At 37.5% G+C, this 22,075-nt stretch overlaps 1 protein-coding gene across 1 annotated transcript in view; it reads left to right on the top strand.

Moving 5' to 3' along the window:
* LOC127661589 (sucrase-isomaltase, intestinal-like) overlaps positions 1 to 22,075 on the top strand; it is a 77,174-nt gene that overhangs the window by 5,767 nt on the left and 49,332 nt on the right. Inside the window, exons 8-18 of the mRNA XM_052152352.1 lie at positions 209 to 321; positions 1,987 to 2,112; positions 3,940 to 4,071; positions 4,256 to 4,372; positions 6,287 to 6,400; positions 7,123 to 7,207; positions 7,322 to 7,439; positions 13,063 to 13,234; positions 14,035 to 14,151; positions 14,632 to 14,786; positions 16,099 to 16,183. Of these exons, the coding sequence (XP_052008312.1) occupies positions 209 to 321; positions 1,987 to 2,112; positions 3,940 to 4,071; positions 4,256 to 4,372; positions 6,287 to 6,400; positions 7,123 to 7,207; positions 7,322 to 7,439; positions 13,063 to 13,234; positions 14,035 to 14,151; positions 14,632 to 14,786; positions 16,099 to 16,183 (1,334 nt within the window). The remainder of the gene's footprint in view (positions 1 to 208; positions 322 to 1,986; positions 2,113 to 3,939; positions 4,072 to 4,255; positions 4,373 to 6,286; positions 6,401 to 7,122; positions 7,208 to 7,321; positions 7,440 to 13,062; positions 13,235 to 14,034; positions 14,152 to 14,631; positions 14,787 to 16,098; positions 16,184 to 22,075) is intronic.

The following is a 22,075-nucleotide window of genomic DNA, read 5'->3' as shown; positions in this document are numbered from 1 at the left end:
GGTATTTTTGCACTTTGCTGGTCATAAGCATGTGCTTTGCCGTTGGCTTAAGTCATAATATTTTATAACATGATTTGTGATATCTGTGCACAGCCTTGCAGTGTGTTTCAGTGTGTATTTGTATGTGTAGAGTGACTGCATTTGTTAAAGGTTAGACAATTAGTGCAATTTAAGTTGTTTATGTCTGTCTATTAACGTCTGCATGCAGATGTGACGATACAGCCGGCTCCGGCCGTAACCTATCGAACCATCGGAGGAGTTTTGGACTTCTACATCCTGGTTGGAGACACACCAGAGGCAGTTGTGGATGAGTTCACACAGGTGAGCATTGCTGACTGATATAAATAGAAATGTCAGAGACACTTGTGAGCTGAATTATAAACACATTGGAAATGCTTTTTCACGTCGTAGACATGGCTTTTGTAAGGGGGCGACCCAAGTTTGAGTCCAGCTCATATCATTTCCTGATCCCACATCGCTCTTCATCATTTAAAGGCAAAACAATACAAATAAATACATTATTTTAATAAAAAGAAAGGCTTTTTAATAGCACATTATCAAAAAGATATAAAAAAAGAGGAACATATAAAAGCTGATTTTACATTCATTCACATTTTTATGTATTTGTTGTTTTTCTTGGCATGGAATAATATAATATAATAAAATATAATATAATATAATATAATATAAAGTATATATTTTAAAATTTTCTAAAAAACATGTTTAATGTTTTTAATATATTTGAAAGGAAACCGATGGAGTGCGTACTCCGGGTAGGGAAGGAGATATTGCCCCAAGTGAAGGAGTTCAAGTAACTCAGGGTCTTGTTCACGAGTGAGGGGACAATGGAGCGGGAGGTTGGCCGGAGAATCAGGGCAGCGGGGGCGGTATAGCACTCGCTCTATCGCACCGTTATCACGAAAAGTGAGCTGAGCCAGAAGGCAAAGCTCTCGATCTACCGGTCAATTTTCGATCCTACCCTCACCTATGGTCATGAAGGCTGGGTCATGACCGAAAGAACTAGGTCACGAGTACAAGCGGCCGAAATGGGTTTCCTCAGAAGTTCAGTTCAGTCATCCGTGAGGATGTTGAGCCAGTTGAGGTGGTTTGGGCATCTGGTAAGGATGCCCCCTGGGCGCCTCCCTATGGAGGTGTTTTAGGCACGTCCAGCTGGGAGGAGGCCTCGGGGAAGACCCAGGACTAGATGGAGAGATTATATCTCCACACTGGCCTGGGAATGTCTCTGGGTCCCCCAGTTAGAGCAGGTTAATGTGGCTAGGGATAAGGAAGTTTGGGGCTCCCTGCTGGAGCTGCTACCCGAGTTTGGATAAACGGTTGAAGATGGATGGATGTATGGATGGATGGATATATTTTAAAACAGTTTTTTCTGTCTCAGTATAATTTTATAGTTTAAAAAAAAAAAAATAATATATATATATATATATATATATATATAAAATGTATAGTGACATTTATCAAACAATAATAATATATTTGTACAGAATATATTAGTCTTGGTTAATGTTCATTGCTAGTTCATTTTAACTAATGTAGAATCTTTATGCTAACAAATAAAAACTAATTGTAAAGTATTACCCTTTTTTAAGCAAAAGTATTTTCTTTAAGTACAAATCTACAAAATGTTTTGATGTACCCTTACTTAAAAAAAATAAAATGAATACATGCTAATGAGGTAAGAAATACCTCATCTTAATTCAAGATATATTCTCTGTCAGCAAGTCTTAATATCTTGCATAATTTTGCATCTCAAGTAAATGCACCTTGTTTTAAGAATGCTTAAGAACCTTTTCACTGAAAACAAGATTAAAACATTCAGAAATAATATGAATCCAATTCTGCATCAAAGCTATTTGACCTTAGTTTATGCCGATAACTGACGTAAAATAATTTAGATGAAACCTCCACATTAGCCTCAGGGACTTCTCTGATGTTTTCTGTGTCTAACATTTCTATATGTGTTTCCAGTTGATTGGCAGGCCTTTTATCCCTCCATACTGGTCCCTGGGCTTCCAGATCTCTCGCTGGGACTACGGCAGCCTGGAAGAGGTGAAGAGAACCGTGGAGAGGAACAGAGAGGTCGGCCTTCCATATGTAAGTATCAGGAACAGAAAGAGGGCCCTTGCTTTGGACTAAAAACCTTGGCTTCACCCAATACTTGAAATGCTTGGATCAAAGCCTGTATCTTAGGAATTCATGAAGTGTGACTCTAATTATGTGAAAGTCACCTATATATAGTTAGGAGCGTTTGGCATCTTATGGTGGGGCTCTCACTGCTGAAAGATGTATTGAAGTGCAGTGTTTGATGTAATTCAAACAAAGACAACATTAGCATGTCAGGATATTGCATCTCCATCTGACTAACATTAGCAAATTACTGGCAGGAGAATCTCACCATCTGCTGATGGTTGATGGAAGTCAAGCCTTCCAGAAAAATCAAAACAGACAACAGCGCTTCTATAATGTTAGCATGCAAAACAGGCATTTACCAAATAAATTAAGGCTGAAAGTGCTGATTCTAAAGGTGACTGTATTGGGGGGTTCAGGGGAAAGGAGGAGGCGAGAACCAGCTTGACAATATAAATAATAGTTTAATATAAAACTCTACCATGACAAACACGCACAGGTGTCAAACAGCTGTCCGTAAATCTCTCTCTGTCGCACTGCCGTCTTCAGTCGTCCTTTATCCCTCTCTGAGGCTTGATTAGCCTGATTAAGCTAATCAAGTGTGGTCACACACCCGGCCCCGTCCTCCATCCTGCCACATTCCTCCCTCGTTCTCTTAGGCTGGGGAGCCCCGGCATGACGTACCCCCCTTTCCCAAGGGAGAGGCGTGCCTTCCGCCCCGTCTGCCGGCAGGTCAACCCTGTCTACCTGGATGAGGGAGGGTACAATGGGAGGGAAACAAAAAAAAAAGTGTGGCACCTACACGGCGTAACGGCGATCATGCCAAATTAACAAAACATTTAAAAAAAGAGAGGGAAAGGTCTACACGGAGTGTCAGTGGGAGAGAGAGAGAAAAAACATTTACTCGGCGGTTCTCCGATACGCCATAGCTTGGTCCTTGGCCACTCCTCCACCCTCTAATGGACAACAGCCGCACCTCCCCGGGTGGATCGGAGGAAGTCCTCTGGCTCCTGGCAGATGAAACGCCCTGCTGCGTTTCTGGTGGACGGTAGGGGTCTCACCCGCCCCTGGCAGAGGTAGCCGCACCAGGCGGTTGGTTGGGAGCCACTCCTCCCCTTGCGGTCGGCTCCTCCATTCCCCGTCAGATGGCCGCTGTTGCTCCTTTGGGGTGGATGGTAGCGGCAAGATCTCTGTGCTCCTTCCTGGGTTTCGGCACCAGTGTAAAGGGATTAATGGAAAGGAGGAGGCGAGAACCGGCGTGACGATATAAATAATATTTTAATTATAAAAAAAACAAAAAGACAAAGACCCACACACACAGGTGTCGGACAGCTGTCCATAAATCACTCTCTCTGTCCCACTGCAGTGTCCAGTTGGCCTTTATCCCTCTCTGAGGCTTGATTAGCCTGATTAGGGGACAGGTGTGTGGAATCACGATCCATTTCCACCCTCCGCCCTGCCACATTGAATTAAAGACATGATCATGATTCCAACTCTTTCTTTTCATTGTTTAGGTAAAACAAGATTAGTTTAAGCCTCACCACACTAGGGCTCTATACTAATGTTAACGAATAGGATGGACATTATGACAACATTTGAATCTATTGATTATTGGTACATTATTTACATTTAGTTTTCTATTGGTTGCATTTCAATTGGTTGTATGATACAATTATTTTTTTTTTAATTCTGAATAGTGCATTACACTATCCCATACTAGGGGTCAAACCAAGTCTGCCTGGGTGAAAACCTATAGGAGAGCTTACATTTATATGAGTCTGGTTTATGTTTCAGGATGTCCAGTACACTGATATTGACTATATGGAAGACAAAAAGATCTTCACGTATGATGAGATTAATTTTAAGGAGCTACCTCAGTTTGCAGACTACATGCATGAGAATGGACAGAAATATATTATCATACTGGTAAGTATTTGCAATTGTAATTTTCCTTATTCTGTGTTGCAGAGTTTGATAGATTGACAAGTTAGTTCTGACTTTTGGAGACTAGGCCATTGCAAGTGTCAAAGAAAACATTTGACCCCTAGCTGACACTGTGTGTTAGTTTATTTGAGAAGGTGAGCACATTTAAACATATTCTTCATCATAGGACCCTGCCGTGGCCACAAGTCCAAGAGTGAACAGAAGCTACGAAACGTTCCTCAGGGGGAATGAAGCTAAAGTTTGGGTCACTGAAGCAGATGGGGAAACGCCTTTACTGGGAGAAGTATGCTTTTCAAGCTTTATTTAATTTTATTATTTTAATTTTTTTACTTTATTTCATTTTGAAATAAAATATTTTTATATAAAAATATAATTGTATTATTATTATTTATTTATTAATTGTAAAAAGATAAAAAGATGATGCTTTTACCACTTCAAGCACTGCTAAGAGAAAGGCATTATGTTGGCTTTTACTCACTGAACGTTATTAATCATGATGTAGTTCCACTTTATTGGGCAATTATATTGTTTTTATTGACTGGTTTATGAAGCAATCAATCTTAGTCATATGATTTATAACAATGAGTTAAGTTAGTGAAGGCCATCTGGAGTTTGACATGTGCTTTCTAAATACATGAGGTCCAGCCATGTGATTGACATGAAAGAGGCCATTACTTTATAATCTGTAACCTTGAGTTAGATTACATATCACCCCTCAGGCCAATAAGACACATATCACATGGCAATTATATCACTTGTAATTATTTAGTCGATTAAGCACTGGCAGATGCTAATTGCTTTTTTATGGTTTTCAGGTCAGTGTTTGCAATGATTTTGCAATAGAGTTCAATATAACGCTCTCGTACAGCTTAGAGCCATACTAGACTAAAAAAAGCAGAGAACAAAAGAGAGTTGAATGAAAATGAAAGTTGCTTAAAAACACAGAGAGATAAATTAAAGAAAACATGTAGACAGGCTTGTTTTCTGATGTACACGGTATCCAGTGTGACCAATTGTAATGTTTGTGGGTGTCTCACACACATTAAACAAAAGTTTGTGGGATCTCCCCAAAAAAAAATATCCAGTTGGCATGTCACCCTAAAATCAAAATAAATACATTTGTGTTTAAAGAAAATTAGTCCCCCTCCCCATTTTTTGTATTATTAGGCTGTGGCTCAGTTGGTAGAGCGGGTCGGCCACTAATCGCAGGGTTGGTGCGGCCCACACAACTCCACATGCCGAAGTGTCCTTGGGCAAGACACTGAACCCCAAGTTGCTCCCAATGGCAGGCTAGTGCCTTACATAGCAGCTCTGCTGCCATTGGTGTGTGAATGGGTGAACGCAGTGTAAAGCGCTTTGAATACCTTTAAGGCTTAAAAAAGCGTTATATAAGTGCAGACCATATTATTAATACCTTAATGTAATTATATTTCATTATATTCCTTTTACTGTAATGTAGCATTTTCCCACTGTATTATTGTAAAAAATTACTGTATTAAATTATTTATTTTATTTTTTATTTATTAAAATTCAGCATACATTTAATGCAATGGAACACATTCTAAAATTATGTAAATATAATATTCAATTTAAACAAAAAGAAATGTAAATTAAAAATATTGTAATTTTTATTACATTTTTATGTAATTAAATGTGATCACATTTACTCCATCATTAAAATAGTATCATCATTAAAATAATAAATTAATTATAAAAATAATTTTGTTTATATATATATATATATATATATATATATATATATATATATATATATATATATATATTACACATTTTAATTTAATGTATGTTTTATTTTATTTTTGGGGTGCACAGGACATGTTCTTGAAGGGTTTCAAGTGGAATAAACATTTTTACAGTTATAGAGAGAACAGGAAACAGACCGTTGACAAGTGACTATCCTCAACCTGACATGTGCCAAACTGAAGTCTTTCCTCTGAGAAATAGAGCATTTTATATCCTGCACATGCCAGTGTGTGTGTGTGTTAAGAGAGGAGTGAATGAATTCCAGGTTGATAAAGATAATAGGAAATAAAAAATATTAACAGCAGAAGTATCATAAGTGGTGTGTACTCCAAAGAGTTTAAAGTCCCCATTGCATCAGAATTTTTTAAGTTGAGAAAACAACATTTTAGCAGATCTATACTGTATATATGACATGTCTCCTCTCCTCTTACAGGTCTGGCCTGGGGAAACCGTGTTTCCGGACTTCACTAACCAGGCCTGCATTGATTGGTGGGTTGATGAAATTGAGCGATTCCACAGAGAAGTCAATCATGACGCCCTATGGATTGTAAGTAACCTGCAGATGTCATTACCTGTGAACAAATATTGAAAGTGATCCTTTGAATGACATTGAATAAAGGTAAAAAATGGTCATGAAAAATGTTCAGGGTCTCATCTGTGACGTAGGCAGGCAGAGAATGTGGATATAAATGCAGCTTTTTATTAATAAAAACAGGGAAAACTCAGGACAAAGGAAAAACAAAGGAAACCTAGCACAGGCCATAGTGACACATGCAAGAACTAACAAGGGAAACAAGGAAACTAAAGGGCTTAAATACACAAAAGGAACAAACAAGGGATGGAGAAACAATCAGGGGAAAACCAATCATAAAAAGAAACTACAAAGGACTACAAAAACCAAACAGGAAACAGGAACTAAATTAAACTTCAACATAAAAGCACAAAAACAAAAGACAACAGAGAACATGACATCATCTCTCATATACTACAGTCTCTCCAAATCAGTTCTTTATATGTCACTGTATCAATACGTATACATCATGATACAAACATGAATATAAACTGAAAGATGTAGCCTCATGAAATCAAATTGGATGCTATTTATTTTTTCAAAACATGGTCCTGTTATCATTGTGCATAATTCAGCAGTGCACATTATTTCAAGAAACAGTTTACTTTAAATTCTCCATAAAATACATTATTTTAGTCTAGAGACAATAAGCCCCCAAAATTAGTGAGAGCTGAACTAACTGCTGTATTGTATCCCAGGACATGAATGAGGTGTCCAGTTTTGTGAAGGGATCCAACAAAGGTTGTGCCGATAACAATCTAAATTATCCTCCATTCACACCAAGTGAGTCTTCTGAAATACACCTTCAACCAGATTTACTCATGCCTGGTGCATATTATCAACTCATTTTATATAATTCACATACACTCATCTCTCTCTCTCTTTCTCTCTCTAAAGGTATCCTCGATGACCTCATGTACAGTAAAACCTTATGTATGGATGCTAAACAGAAATGGGGTAACCACTATGATGTCCACAGTCTCTATGGATACTCCATGGTCCTGGCCACAGAAAAGTAAGGGTTCATGATGTTGCTACCATACCTTTAGGAATCCTTTGTTGTAAAAGACCTCTGTAATGCTTGGCTAACCTCTGCCTACCAGCTTAGTTTATACTGTCATTCATCTGGGAAGTTGATTAATAGACATTGATATGTCAACATAGCCTGTTTTGCAGCTCAGTTTCAGCTTAATTTGTACATTTTCAATTTAATCAGCTATAGTTCCTTGGTAAACCAACTTTATTAGAAAGACCAAGCTGGTTGACCAGCATTATTTGCTGGTGAACAACATGACTATTCTGGTCCACTAGCTAGACCAAACAAGCACTAACTAGAGCTGGGTGATATAACTACAAAAATTATATTTTCATATTGCCTATCATTGAAATAGTTGATAAATACCTTAATTAGTGCTATCCGTAGATAAAAATGTGTAATAGTGATTAATCGCATTATTTTCCGTAGTTAATCGCAGATTACAAAAGTTCAGATATTTTACTTTAAATTTATTTTTTTCCCTTCAAAATGCATTTATTTCCTTCTTAGGAAAGAAAACAAAATAATATGTAACAATTAAATGCTTTATTAAAAATTTTCAACCAAAGCCTTCCACAGTATACAGATAAAAATGCACTAAAATAGCACCAATTCAAGTAACATTAAACGTTTCGCAAAGTCAGAGTTGGACTTTGACTAATTGAAAGAATGAGTCCCATATAGGTTGGATATTTATTGCAATGGGCATTAAAACTCTCATCCTCCACAATATTAATCTGCAGGCCGACTGTGGCTGTCTGCTTTGCTACAGCAATCATGAGCCACGGTCATGATTCGCATCATACATAGCTTTAAACTCCACATGAAAAACACATGCAGACAAAATCGTCTCATTCTGCATTTTGGTAATAGTTAAGATTGGTGTGCTTGTCTGGTAATTAAAAATGCACCTTAAAGAGGCTGAACTTGCTTAATTTCTGTGAAAAGTTCCATCTAGGCTTGTTTTGTACAACAAATAGTGTTAAGAGCTCCTTTTCCCATCACTTATCACTGACACTTAATCACTGCTGTGTTTTTGTGGTGTGTGCGTCAGTGAAAAGACTCTGGGCGGACACATTACAAAGGTTCCGCCCTTTCGACTAGTGTTTATGCTGGTTTATGCTGTATTAATGGTAAATGTGTTAATCGCGACTTAGAAAAATTAACTTTAAACTTTTTTAATTAATTGCATGCGGTAATGTGTCAATTTTTACAGCAATGTATTTGGTCTGAAATGGCTTAAAACTGTGATTTTTATTTCAGTAAGAGAAGCCATAGTTTCAATCAAAAAGCCATTGAGGCCAAGTTGATTCAAAATGTTTAATGCATGAGCTAACTATCAAGATAAAAGGAATAAAGTTATATATATGTATATATATGTGGCAAAGCGCGTGAGGGCAGCTCTATTATAGATGGAGTCGGGCGGGGCAAAAAGTTATACCCACGCTCAACTCCGGATGATATTATTTCCGACTACGCCACCTGAGGAATTTCACCCCAAGAATTTAACAACCCCTAACTTAAAGGCACACGCAGATCCTAATCATAGACGGAATCAGAGACCATGGTAATCGTACAAAAAGTTTATTAATTAGTTAAAAACACAGTAATTAAAAAAAGGCATTGACCAACAATCACTCTCATCCACTTGTTCATTTTATCGTGGGCAACAGAGGAACCCGGGCTTACCAACAGGGGCAGTCTCACGATATCACCCTTAGGAAAAATCACTATTCACCAGTGCACACACACACACACACTAGCACACACTCAGCAACTCACTCAGAGCAGACCACGACACACAGTGAGTATGCCACCACCAAAAGATCACTCGTCTGCCCCCCCGGGTGCCCAGGTCCTGTCAACAAACGAAAAAGACATTAAGAAAGAGCATGGGTATGCAAAGAAAACAACATACAACAATATAATAAATTAATACAATCCCGAGAAGGAACCAACCAGTTGGTCCCAACTCAAAACCCCAAAAAATGACAAGACACAATATAAACGCAAAGCAAAATAAAACAAATGGTCAAAATGGATTCGGCTGTGTAACTCAACCAAATTTGAGTTACAAATTTATACTGTTTTGATAAGTAATACTGTAATACAGTAATTCTCTAAATCACCATTAAATTCAAAACGAAGATATAAATTTAACACTTGCTTGACCATTGAAATCAATTAAAGAAATAAACAAAAGACACAAAAGATACCCCAAGCACTAAATAAATCACTGCGCCCAGTACAAAACATTCAATTTAAGACACATGAGAGCTCGTGAGCAGCGTATCAGTCCCGTGCTGGATGCGGGATAAACAGTGGAAACAGAACAGCAGTCTATGATGAAGCAAAGCAAACAGCACTTATGCTGAAGCGCAGGTGTTGGAGCAATCAGCACATTATGATGAGGCACAGAGCACATACTCATTCGAACGCCGCTATTGCCCTTAGCGCATGCCTAAAACGAAACAGAAGATGTTATACTGCAATTAATTCACCCTTAGCTTCACGCTCGAGCAATATACTCACAGCAAAGCATGCTGTCCCAGGATCACTATCCCAAACTATGCGGTGGATGGAGCCAAATGTCTCCGACAAAACTCATTGGCAGGAAACGCCGATAGAGCTTACACTACATGAAGCATACAGATTAGTCAGTTACCCACTCAAAAGTACCCCAAAAGCGCCGCACACAACCCTTCCCTTACCTGTCTCGATTGTCCGCGATTCGACTTCCCAGGAGTACACACTCAGTAGACAGCACAGCCAGTGGATAAGCAGCTTTAGCGGTCTTTACGATCAACACAGTCAACACTGCACTCCAGCAATGAAAACAGCAGGGCGCGCAGATGACGTCACGGCCCCGGAAAATGACGCACATCAATGAACTGGTAGCCCGTGCTCTTTATACGCAACAGGTGCCCGGCCATTGGCCAAACCTCAAACAAGTGGGAGGGGTGATAACCCGTCCTGCCACATATATATATATATATATATATATATATATATATATATAAAATAAAAAAAAATTCACTACAGGTGCACAAGTAATAATGATTTTTAATCATTTTTATTTATATATACAAATACAACAATACATAGTAATATAATTTATTTTTAATTAATCAAATGTACTTAAATACTGTATGCAGAATATTATTCATACAAAAATTATTAATTAATGTCAATGAACAGGGTGTGCAATAACTTCACTCACTTTTTGGAACTAATTTTAATATTATTACTGAACTGTTGTGATTATTATTATTTTGAGGATTAGATTTTTCATATTTTCTGATATATTCTAACATCACTGAAAATGGCGTCTTGTGAGCCCTGTGCTTGCACAGAACAGCATGTCACCCATTCACTCAGAAGCACACACAATCCATTTGTTCATGTATTTATTTATTGAAATTAAATAATTGTATATCCCTTCATAGAAAGGTTTTTATGTCAAGCCAAATTGGCTTTTAATCATGTGCAGAACATAAATTATAGATATCAATTTTATCTCCACTATAGAAAAAGCTAATTCTTGATTTCAGGAATGGAATTTCTACTTGTGCTATAAAGTGCTATTTTTAATATCAGTAATTACATTTGCACTGGTAAAAACATTCATTTTTGATATATTAAAAACATTTAATGACTGATGCCATCACTCACAGACATAGTCAATCTTGATATAAAAAATGGTAAACTAGTACAAATTAGATTTTTGAATTTCTAGTTGCATTTTCACTAGAATTTCACAATGATCTGCCATTGACTCCTATTCAAAATGCAATTACAAATATCTATAATTAATTTCTTACTACAGTAGTTCAAATTAGATTCACATGTAAGAAATGCATTTTTTACTGGTAAAAATTATATTCTGATATTAAAAGAATATTCAATACAAGTTAAGCTCATTAATCAACATAATATTGATTACAACAAAAAAACATTTTGACTTGCCCTTCCTTTTCTTAAAAAAATAAATAAATTAAGGGATCCAGTGAGGCACTTACAATGGAAGTGAATGGGGCCAATCCATAAATATTAAAATACTCACTGTTTTAAAAGTATAACAACAAAATGCTTGTTAACATGATTTTAGTGTGATACAATTGCTAACTAACCTTTTCTGTGTAAAGTTATAACCAATTATACAACTTCGTTGCCATGATGATGTAATATCAACAACCCATAAAAGGACTGTAAAAATTATGATTTAAACAAATTTACAGCTCAAATAATACATGAGTTTTCACAGAAGAATTAATGTAAGTGCTTTTACAAAATTATAAGCTTCACATTTCTGCCTTTAAGCTCTCCAAAAATGTACCCCATTCACTTCCATTGTAAGTGCCTCACTGTATTTTAAAGAAAATTATCAGTCGGTAATCAACATTATGCCAAAAATGCTGTTGATTGAGCTTAACTTGTATTGAACCTGAAATATTCCTTAAATAATAACATTGTTACTTTTGCAAATAGCCATTTCTGATATAATCAACTGAATAACAACTAGTTAAAATGCTCAATTTGATATCTGTAATATGGTTGTCACTTGTGGCAATGTAAAAAAAAATTCTCCTAGTTTTTCCCCAATTTGGAATGCCCGATTCCCAATGCGCTCTAAGTCCTTGTGGTGGCATAGTGACTCGCCTCAATCTGGGTGGTGGAGGAAGAATCTCAGTTGCCTCTGTGTCTGAGACAGTCACTCCACGCATCTTATCACGTGGATTGTTGAGTGCGTTACTGCAGAGACATAGCATGTGGAGGCTTCACGCTATTCTCCGCGGAGAATACAACTCACCACGTGCCCCACTGAGAGCGAGAACCACATAATAGCAACCATGAGGAGGTTACCCCAAGTGACTCCACCCTCCCTAGCAACAAGGCTAATTTGATCTCTAGGGGTGCTAGTCAGCATCTTTCTCGTTAATTGAAAAATATCTGTATTGTGATTGTATTGTGATTGTAACTAGTACGAAAGCATTTTGATATTCACAACATTGCTTAATTTTATACAACAGCAAAATCATCATGATTATATTGTAGAATGTTATATATTGGCTAGCCCTAGCACTAACAAGCATAAGCCAGCCTTGTTCAGCATGGAAATCCATGCTGGAATCATCTAGTATATTCAGCAGAATATAAAGTTTTGAAATTACACAAATGTCTTATGTAGTTTGATAAACCAGGAGTACGATAACACAGAAGCACTGAGTCAAAGTCACAGCAGTAGTGACTCAAGTCGTGTAATGCATGACTCACTTTCTGTGTAGCATACGGCCATTATAGTCATACTGCATGATGTCTTCCTCAAAGGAGAATCAAGAGGGTCGGGTTAATTATGTTTTTGCTTTTATTTTCTGGAAGTTTATTTTACTCATCTTGTTATTTCTACAACATTGATTTGTTCCACTCTCTTCCCTTCTCTCATTCGTTCTCGGCTTAACTCCCACCTGTATTTTTTACATCTCTATGTTTCCTTACCACACTCCCTCCTACCTGTTGGCATTGTTTTTCCAATTCCCTTATTGATGTTACTGCCTTTGAGTTATGGTGCCAACAGTCCTTTTACCTCTCAATATCCTTCCAGGGCATCCAGACAAGTGTTTGGGAACAACCGTTCAATGGTCTTTACCCGATCCTCTTTCCCTGGGGTGGGCAAATACTCAGGGCACTGGCTGGGCGACAACGGCGCCAACTGGAATGACATTAAATGGGCCATTCCTGGCATGCTGGAGTTTAACCTCTTCGGAATCCCTTACGTAAGCGGTTTGCCTTGGTTTAGGACATCAAAAGTAGACACTAGTCTTTCTTTATAACACACCATCCCCACTGAGAGACATAGGAAAGGTTTTGGAGACAACAAATTGGGCTAACTTTGGATATGATTGAGCTTCCATGACATGCAAGGAGAAATTGAATGGGCACTTTGAGTTAACATTGACTGACCGACTCAGTTGTCAGATCCAATGAGTTTATAATGGAATGGACAATGCAAACTCTTTTTATTGTTGTATCGAAAGTCACGTAGATGTTGCACAATTCTCAATCCAATCCTGAAACTTTTTCATTTATTTGTATAGCAAATCATTTGTAAGTGACTATCCTAAGAATTTGAGGTTTATAGTAACTTGACAGTTCTGTCCCAAATGAATATTTAATGTGAGAAGCACCTCTTTTAAATGTTTATATATATATATATATATTTAATGTGGATAGCATATCTCAAAAATTTGGTCTTGGAAGAATTGGATCATAAATGTTTCAGTTAATGTTGAAATATCTAACTTTTGATTGCATTCCTCAATATCTTGCCAAATCTAAGTACAGTTTGAGACTTGTGATCTCATCTAAAATTCTACAGTAGACAAGTGAGATTATTCAGGCCTGTCTTTCAGGAGAAACATCTGATAAGCAGGAGTTTCCAAGAAGCAAACGTCTCCATTTAATATTGTTGTCCAGGAGGAACAATTGAGACAATAAACAATGTAATTTGTGATTTGTTTTCTAAGGGTGATGGACTGAATTTCACCATTGCTTGATTTTTGTATTATTTTTTCAGATTGGCGCTGATATCTGTGGCTTCTTCGACGACGTGTCTGAGGATCTGTGCACACGTTGGATGCAAGTCGGTGCATTTTACCCCTTCAGCCGAAATCACAACGCGCAAGGTTACAAAGTAGGTCCTTCCCATTAAATACCGCTAAACATTCAAACTTAAGTGTACATAACGTCTTCTTAGCTACATGTTTCAGGTCTAACTGCAACACTCTGAATTACAAACGTGTCTTCTCTCTTTAAATGCTATTTGTTGAAGATTTATTTCCCTAATCATTATTGTGAGATTGGTGTGAGAGAAGCAATCAGACCTCTGGAGTGCGGGTTTGAGGGGGCAAATGAGAATTAATGGAAAATTATATTCTTGGTGAAATTAGATGAATAAGATTTGACCTTTTAGTCAGAGAGTAATCATTCCACGCCTGTCTCTGGCACCAATGGCTCTCTGCCATGATGAGCATATTATCAGTATCCACACAGTAAAATCCATTTCTCTCTCAGCCTCTCCAGCAGACTTTTCATTCTCTCTTTCCTCTTCAACTTCTCTGCCTCATCATTTCTCAATCCCTGACTAGTTTTATCCATGTTCTTCTCCTAATAGGACCAGGATCCTGCTTCATTCGGAGAAAACTCCATGTTGGTGAACACCTCCAAGAATTACCTAAACATTCGATACACTCTCTTGCCATACCTCTACACTCTCTTCTACAAGGCCCATGTCAACGGAGAGACTGTAGTACGTCCCATGATGCATGAGTGAGTCTTTAACAATATGCAAACAGCAGTGCCTGTATTACACGACAGTTTGAATCCTGACAAACAGCCTGTATTGGTCTTCTATTCACTGACTCATGGGGACAGTTACTTTATACCTTAAAGAGATAGTTCAGCCTAAAATTACAATTCTGTCATAATTTACTCAAACTAATGTGTTTGGAACAGGATGTTCATTTATGGGAGAAATTAGTGGACATACCAGTAAATATTAAAAAGGATGTGCTGATGAAAGTCATTTGTTTATTAGGAATTTTTGTATGTTTTGCAGTGTTGATTCAAAATAACTGATTCATATGAGTGCCTCATTCAGGAATCGCACTACAATGGTAATGCTGAATGTTTTGTGCTGTAGATTGAAAAGAACTGACTTATAAGAATCATTCATTTGGGAATCTGACTTCAGTGGTTGAGCTGTAGATTCAGAAGAACTGGCTGAAAAGAGTCATTTGTATGGAAATCATGCAGCACTGGTGGTACTGTATGATTTTCGCAGTAGATTCAAAAGAACTGGATCATTAGAGTCAGTGAGTGGATTTACATGCACTTTAAAAATTTGATTAAAAAGCCCCTCACCTTTCAGCCCTCCAAAGCTCTCACAGTGGATGGTAAAGTCTTCAAAGGGAATAGGGCATAGGGATGATCACTTCTGAATAGAACGCACCCTGCATCATGGTGAATGCTAGAAAGGTTCATTTTGGACAGATCAGAAGTCTGTAATCCTCTGATTATTATTCTTTTGTCTGTATTCTGCCCATTGACTAATCCTCGTATCTGTCTGCCATAGTAACACCCATATCACTGACCACTCATCTTTGCAGTAGCATCAGACATTTTCCTTAAAAAACAAGTATGGTTTTACAAGGACTATTTTCACAAATTCCATCATAATATAAAATAAAGTGGGTAACAGGTGCATAATATGGCCAATGTTAGCATGCTAGGATTAGCGCCATGAATTCAGAATGTAAACATTACAAATTACACATTATCTACTGCATACGGTATATCATTCATTTACCATTGAGTGGTTATAACAGCCAATATAAACATACAAATTAATTCGGGAATTGGACTACACTGGTTGCATTGTATATTTTGTGCTGTAGATTGATTAGCGGTGTTGCAGTGCCACTAAATGCATGGTGAATTCACATTCGAGAACCTTTAATGGAAATGAAATTCATGGAAATCATTTGGTTGCTGTATTTATTTTTAATGGAACCGGTTCTCGGTTTCCAACCCTAGATATATGAATATCACTTTAGCAAACATTTTGTTTTCTACTCTGCAGGTTCTATTCTGACAAAGCAACCTGGGCAGTTGACCGCCAGTTCTTGTGGGGAGCTCATCTTCTAATCACGCCTGTGTTGGATCCTGTGAGTGCCACACACACACACACACACACACACACACACACACACACACACACACACACACACACACACACACACACACACACACAAACTATGTTGTATGACTTCCTTTATGCCCATACTGGTGACCTCCTCTGGGACAAATGAGAAAAAGATGGCACTTTGTTTCTTTTTTTTTTTTTTTTGCTCTTTTCATTTCATCCTTTCTTTTCTCTTTCTAATGAGATCGTCGACCTCATTATGAAGAAATTAGAACCAAATATAGATTGTGGTCATGTGAAAATGGGTGATAAATTGTTTAAACAGTCTAATGTGGCTTCCCGCATTTTATCAAGAAATGGGCTCCTTCTGTTCAAAGAGTGCCCCATGAGAACATAGAAAAGGCCTGTTTTGTGAAAGTTTGATGCACATACGTCAAGAAAGTGTGCATAGGGGTTATTCAAATCTTTAGAGAGCTGTGTGTGATGTAAAGACTTCAAACACCAGTAAAATGCATATGCATCAGCCACATGAAAGATTATGATAGTTACTGGGCCTGCAGGTTGTTATGGTGCTGAAACAAGTTACAAGAAAGGAAAAAAAAACACATTTGTTTTTCATCGCACTAATTTACCTTAATGACACATGGCATCTAACTTGCAGATCAGTTGAACTTTGATCTTCACACCATGGGTTTTGACTGGGGAAATCTCCTTCCGCCTTTAAATTTATTTTTGTCATCTTAGCTGTCTTTATGTGCTCAAATGGTCACATTTTGGGACCCTCAATTAAAGAATCAAGTATGTTGATAAGCTTCAAAAGGAGAGACAGAGAAGCCCATGCTGTGTTGGGCTTCAGGACTGCTTTCAAACTTTTTCAAAACTAAAAAAAATTTGTAATGTTGCCTACTGTGTTTCAGCACACATAGAGGGACTGACTGTGCTGTTACTCAGTAGGCAAAGCTGATGCAAGATCTGCCTTTCAGTATGAAATTTTAGGATATGGCACAAGCTTTATATACTGTATATACACATATACCTGTGTGTGTGTGTGTGTGTGTGTGTGTGTGTATATATATATATATAATTTCAAATTCAAATTCAAATTCAAATTCAAATTCAAATTGCTTTATTGGCATGACTGTATATATTACAATATTGCCAAAGCTTGGAACACATAGAATAATTATTAAGACATCAAAATAATAAAGTATATAACTTAAATTTAAATGTACAAATTAAATTCATTGTACAACTTAACAGAGTAACAGATTACAATATCTGTGAACATTCGATACCACAGTGTTTTAACACATTTATATATACATACATACACACACACATATACATTACTGAGGGTCACTGTGGTGGACAGTAGGGAAACACACTGAGGTCAGACACACACACACACACACACACATACATTCACCTGCTGTCTCTCAGGCTGTGGCACACAGACACGTATCTGGCAGCCAGTGCTGCTGTCTGTCCCTCTCCTAGTAAGGTCTTTGTCTGATCTATTTCAGTCATGGCTGTAAAGTCCTGTATTAAGTCAGTGAGTTTGTTGAAGTACAGTTCTCTGACTGAGCTGTATTTGTGACAGTGAAGGAGGAAGTGTGTCTCTGTCTCGATCTCTCCTGTCCTACACTGAACACACACCCTTTGCTCTCGGGGTAACCAGCTCTTTCTGTGTCTGCCCGTCTCGATGGCTAGGCTGTGTTCACTCAGCCTGTACTTGCTCAGGATCCGTCTCTGCTTTGTGTCTCTCACACTCTGGAGATATCCTGCCAATTCATAATTTGATTTCAAAGTTCGATAGAATTGTAATTTACTTTGTGTTTTAGTTTCCTGATCCCAAAGTTCCAGATATGTATTTTTAGACTGTTTGATAATTTGGTTTATTCTGATGTGTGTGTGAAAAGCAGTGCTGGTCTGAGACTGGTTAGCGTTAGTAGGGTTAGTGAGTCTCAGGACCAGCTGACTGAGGAGACTCTTTTCGGGGTTCAGTTCTTGGGTTTGTAGTGCTTTAAAATGTAGCGTTTCTGTGGGACTTGATTTTAGATGCATCCAGAATTTGAGGGATCTTTTTGGCATATTAACAATCAATGGGAATCGGCCTAATTCTGCCCTACATGCATTATTGGGTGTTTTCCTTTGTAGTTTTAGAATCATTTTGCAGAACTCTGTGTGTAGGGCGTCTGTTGGATGTCTGTCCCATCTAGTGTAGCTCTGATCACTGAGTGGACCCCAAACCTCACTTCCATACAGCGCAATGGGCTGAATTACACTATCAAAGATTTTACACCAGATTGGAATCGGTAATTCAGTGTTTTGGCATTTCTTCTTAATTGCATATAGAGCTCTTCGAGCTTTATCTCTTAGAGCATTAACTGCCACACTGAAACTCCCCGATGCAGTGATGACCAGGCCGAGGTCAGTGTACTGCATCGTGTGCTCTAGGCCGGTGCTGCCTAGACTGAACTGGTATCTGTGTTCCTGACATCTGGGCTTTTTCTGAAAGACCATAATGTTGGTCTTTGTGAGGTTGACTGCCAGGGCCCAGTTCTGGCAGTAGTTCTGCAGCAGGTCCAGGTGCTGCTGTAGTCCCTGTGCAGTGGGTGACAGCAGCACCAGGTCGTCTGCGTACAGCAGGAGCTTGATGCTCCTGTCCTGTAGAGTGAGTCCAGGGCCTGTAGACTGCTCCAACTGCACCGCTAGTTCATTAATGTAGATGTTGAACAGTGTTGGACTCAGGCTACAGCCCTGCCGCACTCCTCTTTTCTGGGTGAAGAATTCTGTATGTTTGTTGCCAATTCGTTTTGCACATTTGTTGTTCGAATACATTGATTTTATAATGTCATAGACTTTACCCCCTACACCACTTTGTAAAAGTTTGTAATATAATCCGTTGTGCCAAATAGAATCAAATGCTTTTTTGAAATCGACAAAGCATGCAAATATTTTTCCGTTTTTGGTCTGTTTTACGTGTTTATTGATTAGGGTGTGTAGGGTGTAAATGTGGTGCGTAGTTCTGTGATTTGGAACGAAGCCAATCTGACTCTTGCTCAGGACATTGTGTTCGTTAAGGAAGCTTACAATTCTATTGTTTAAAATACTGCTAAATAACTTCCCCAGATTACTGCTCACACAAATGCCTTTGAAATTATTATATATATATACACACATACACATATATATATATATATATATATATATATATATATATATATATATACACACATATATATATATATATATATATATATATATATATATATATATATATGTATGTGTGTATATATATATATATATATATACACATACACATACATATATATATATATATACATGTATGTGTATATATATACACATACACACATACATATATACTGTATATACACATACATACATATATATATATATATATATATATATATATATATATACATATATATACACACATACAAATATATATATATACACGTACACACACACACACATATATATATATATACACATACACACATACACATACACACATACAAACACAAAAACGTCAAATGTTTAGAATGTATTCTTAATCTAAATATTTTATAGCACTTCAATAAACAAGAATTTAACATTAATTTACAGGCATTTGAGACACAATGCCCACTATTTAGTTTACATCTATTTTTCTGCCACTGCAAATAGTTCCAAATGAAGCCAGAGCAGGACATACCATGGTAATTCTTCATAGCAAACACAGACAAGCAGAGTAATGCAGACAATAATACATTCTAGATCTATTTTCTGAATAATCATAATGCTTGGAATGAAGCTCAAATTAGTGCAACTAAATATAGAAAAAAATTACATTGATGTCACACTGCAGGCAATCGCACTTTCAGGCTATTTTGAGCATCAGCTTTTAAAGATGGATATGAGCAGCCCTGCGGTTTTAATAATCTGTTAAAGTTATTATAAAGGGATATCTATTGTTTATAGTAAAGAAATATACTGTAGGTATGTTCTTTTTAAACTAACAGTTTCTAACTTGATTGATTTTGGAGAATGTGTAAAAAGTTGATAAATACACATCCTTACATGTTTAACACATTTCTAAAACCTGAGAAATTTGGCATATAAACAAATACAGACTACTATAAGACATGCAATATGCGTCCATACTACTTAAATTATTGGTGCATACAATACATACATTTGACATATACAAACATTCTATATTAAAAGAGTTGATTTAGATTAAACAAGTTACTACCTTCAAAATAAATGCAAATAATTATTTTATTTTTAAGTAGTACATTATTTTTCTGCTCATATGCATTTACAAACAAGCAGTACACGTGGAGGTAATAATTTGGAAAGCAGCCATTTGCGATCAGAGTTGTAGCAATTTCTTCGTGAAAATATCAAATCTACCAACAACATCTGCGGGGCAATTGGGTCTTATTAGAGCTGAGGCGATTACTGAAATATCATAATTCATGTCAAATCCTGAGTTTGTCCTGATCCAACAATCCTGATAGAAATGAAAAGAAACACAAGTCTTGGGGACCTGGGTAGCTCAGTGAGTACTGACGCTGACTACCATCACTGGAGTCGTGAGTTCGAATCCAGGGTGTGCTGAGTGACTCCAGCCAGGTCTCCTAAGCAACCAAATTAGCCCGGTTGCTAGGGAGAGTAGAGTCACATAGGGTAACCTCCTCGTGATCACGATTAGTGTTTCTCGCTCTCACTGGGGCACATAGTAATTGTGTGTGGATCACAGAGAGTAGTATGAGCCTCCACATGCGGAGTCTCTGCGTTGTCTTGCACAACGAGCCACGTGATAAGATGCATGGATTGACGGTCTCAGAAGCAGAGGCAACTGAGACTTGTCCTTTGCCACCCAGATTGAGGTGAGTAACCACGCCAACACGAGGACCTACTATGTAGTGGGAATTGGGCATTCCAAATTGGGAGAAAAGGGGATAAAGAACAAAACAAAAATAAGCCCAAGTCTTTAATAATCTTTTGGAAACGTGGTGTTAAAATTGTATCAATTTTAATTTAGCGCCCATGAAGCCTTCATGGGAAGCCAGCAGAACCCAAAAGTGTTGTCACTGTGCATTTTGTAAACAATAATTTGTATCTTAGCCTGCAGTTGCCATTGACACATTTATGTGGTATGCAGCATTTGCAAAGCATAGCAAAATGTTAAAGGAATATCCAGGGTTCAATACAAGTTAAGCACAGTCAACATTATTTGTGGCATAATGTCTTTTTCTTTAAAAAAAAGCAAAAATCAAGGTTAAAGTAAGGCTTTTACAATGGAATGGATTTTTTTAGATTTTAAAGGCAGAAATTTTAAGTTTATAAGTTTTAAATGCTAGTACATTATTTGTTTTAGGGTTAACTGCGATATGCCGTTAGGGTTAGAGTGAACCCAGAATATTCCTTTACTGGGGGTGCTAATGCTCATATGGAAAAACGTTCAAGGGGGACATCCCCTATGTCATATATTGGCAATTTGACACCAGAATCGAACATGGGTCCGATCAGGATTGAGAGCAAAGCACTTTAATAACATAAAGTCACTCATGGCTTATTGTGCACACTCCATTTTTTAGGTTGATATGAATATCACATTTGAGTGACAGCATTTGAAGTGTGCAATGGGTTTTTCCCTCAGGCAATGAGATGAATCATTGTTTCCTTTTTTGGTTATCTTCTTTTCTTTTCTCTCTAAGATCTCCTGTCACTTTTTATCTCTCTGAGTCTTTTCTCTGCTGAAGGGTTGAAAAAGCCATGAGAGGAGAAACACATATCCCAGATCCCCACCCATTAGTTCATTAGTTTATTTAATAATGCTCATTAGTGGACTTCCGGTTTACGAGCCGTCCAAGATGGGAACTTGAAGAGGAGCTCCGTCCCC

The sequence above is a fragment of the Xyrauchen texanus genome, chromosome 21, assembly GCF_025860055.1.
Source record: "Xyrauchen texanus isolate HMW12.3.18 chromosome 21, RBS_HiC_50CHRs, whole genome shotgun sequence".
NCBI lineage: Eukaryota > Metazoa > Chordata > Actinopteri > Cypriniformes > Catostomidae > Xyrauchen > Xyrauchen texanus.
This window is presented reverse-complemented; position numbering and strand designations above follow the sequence as displayed.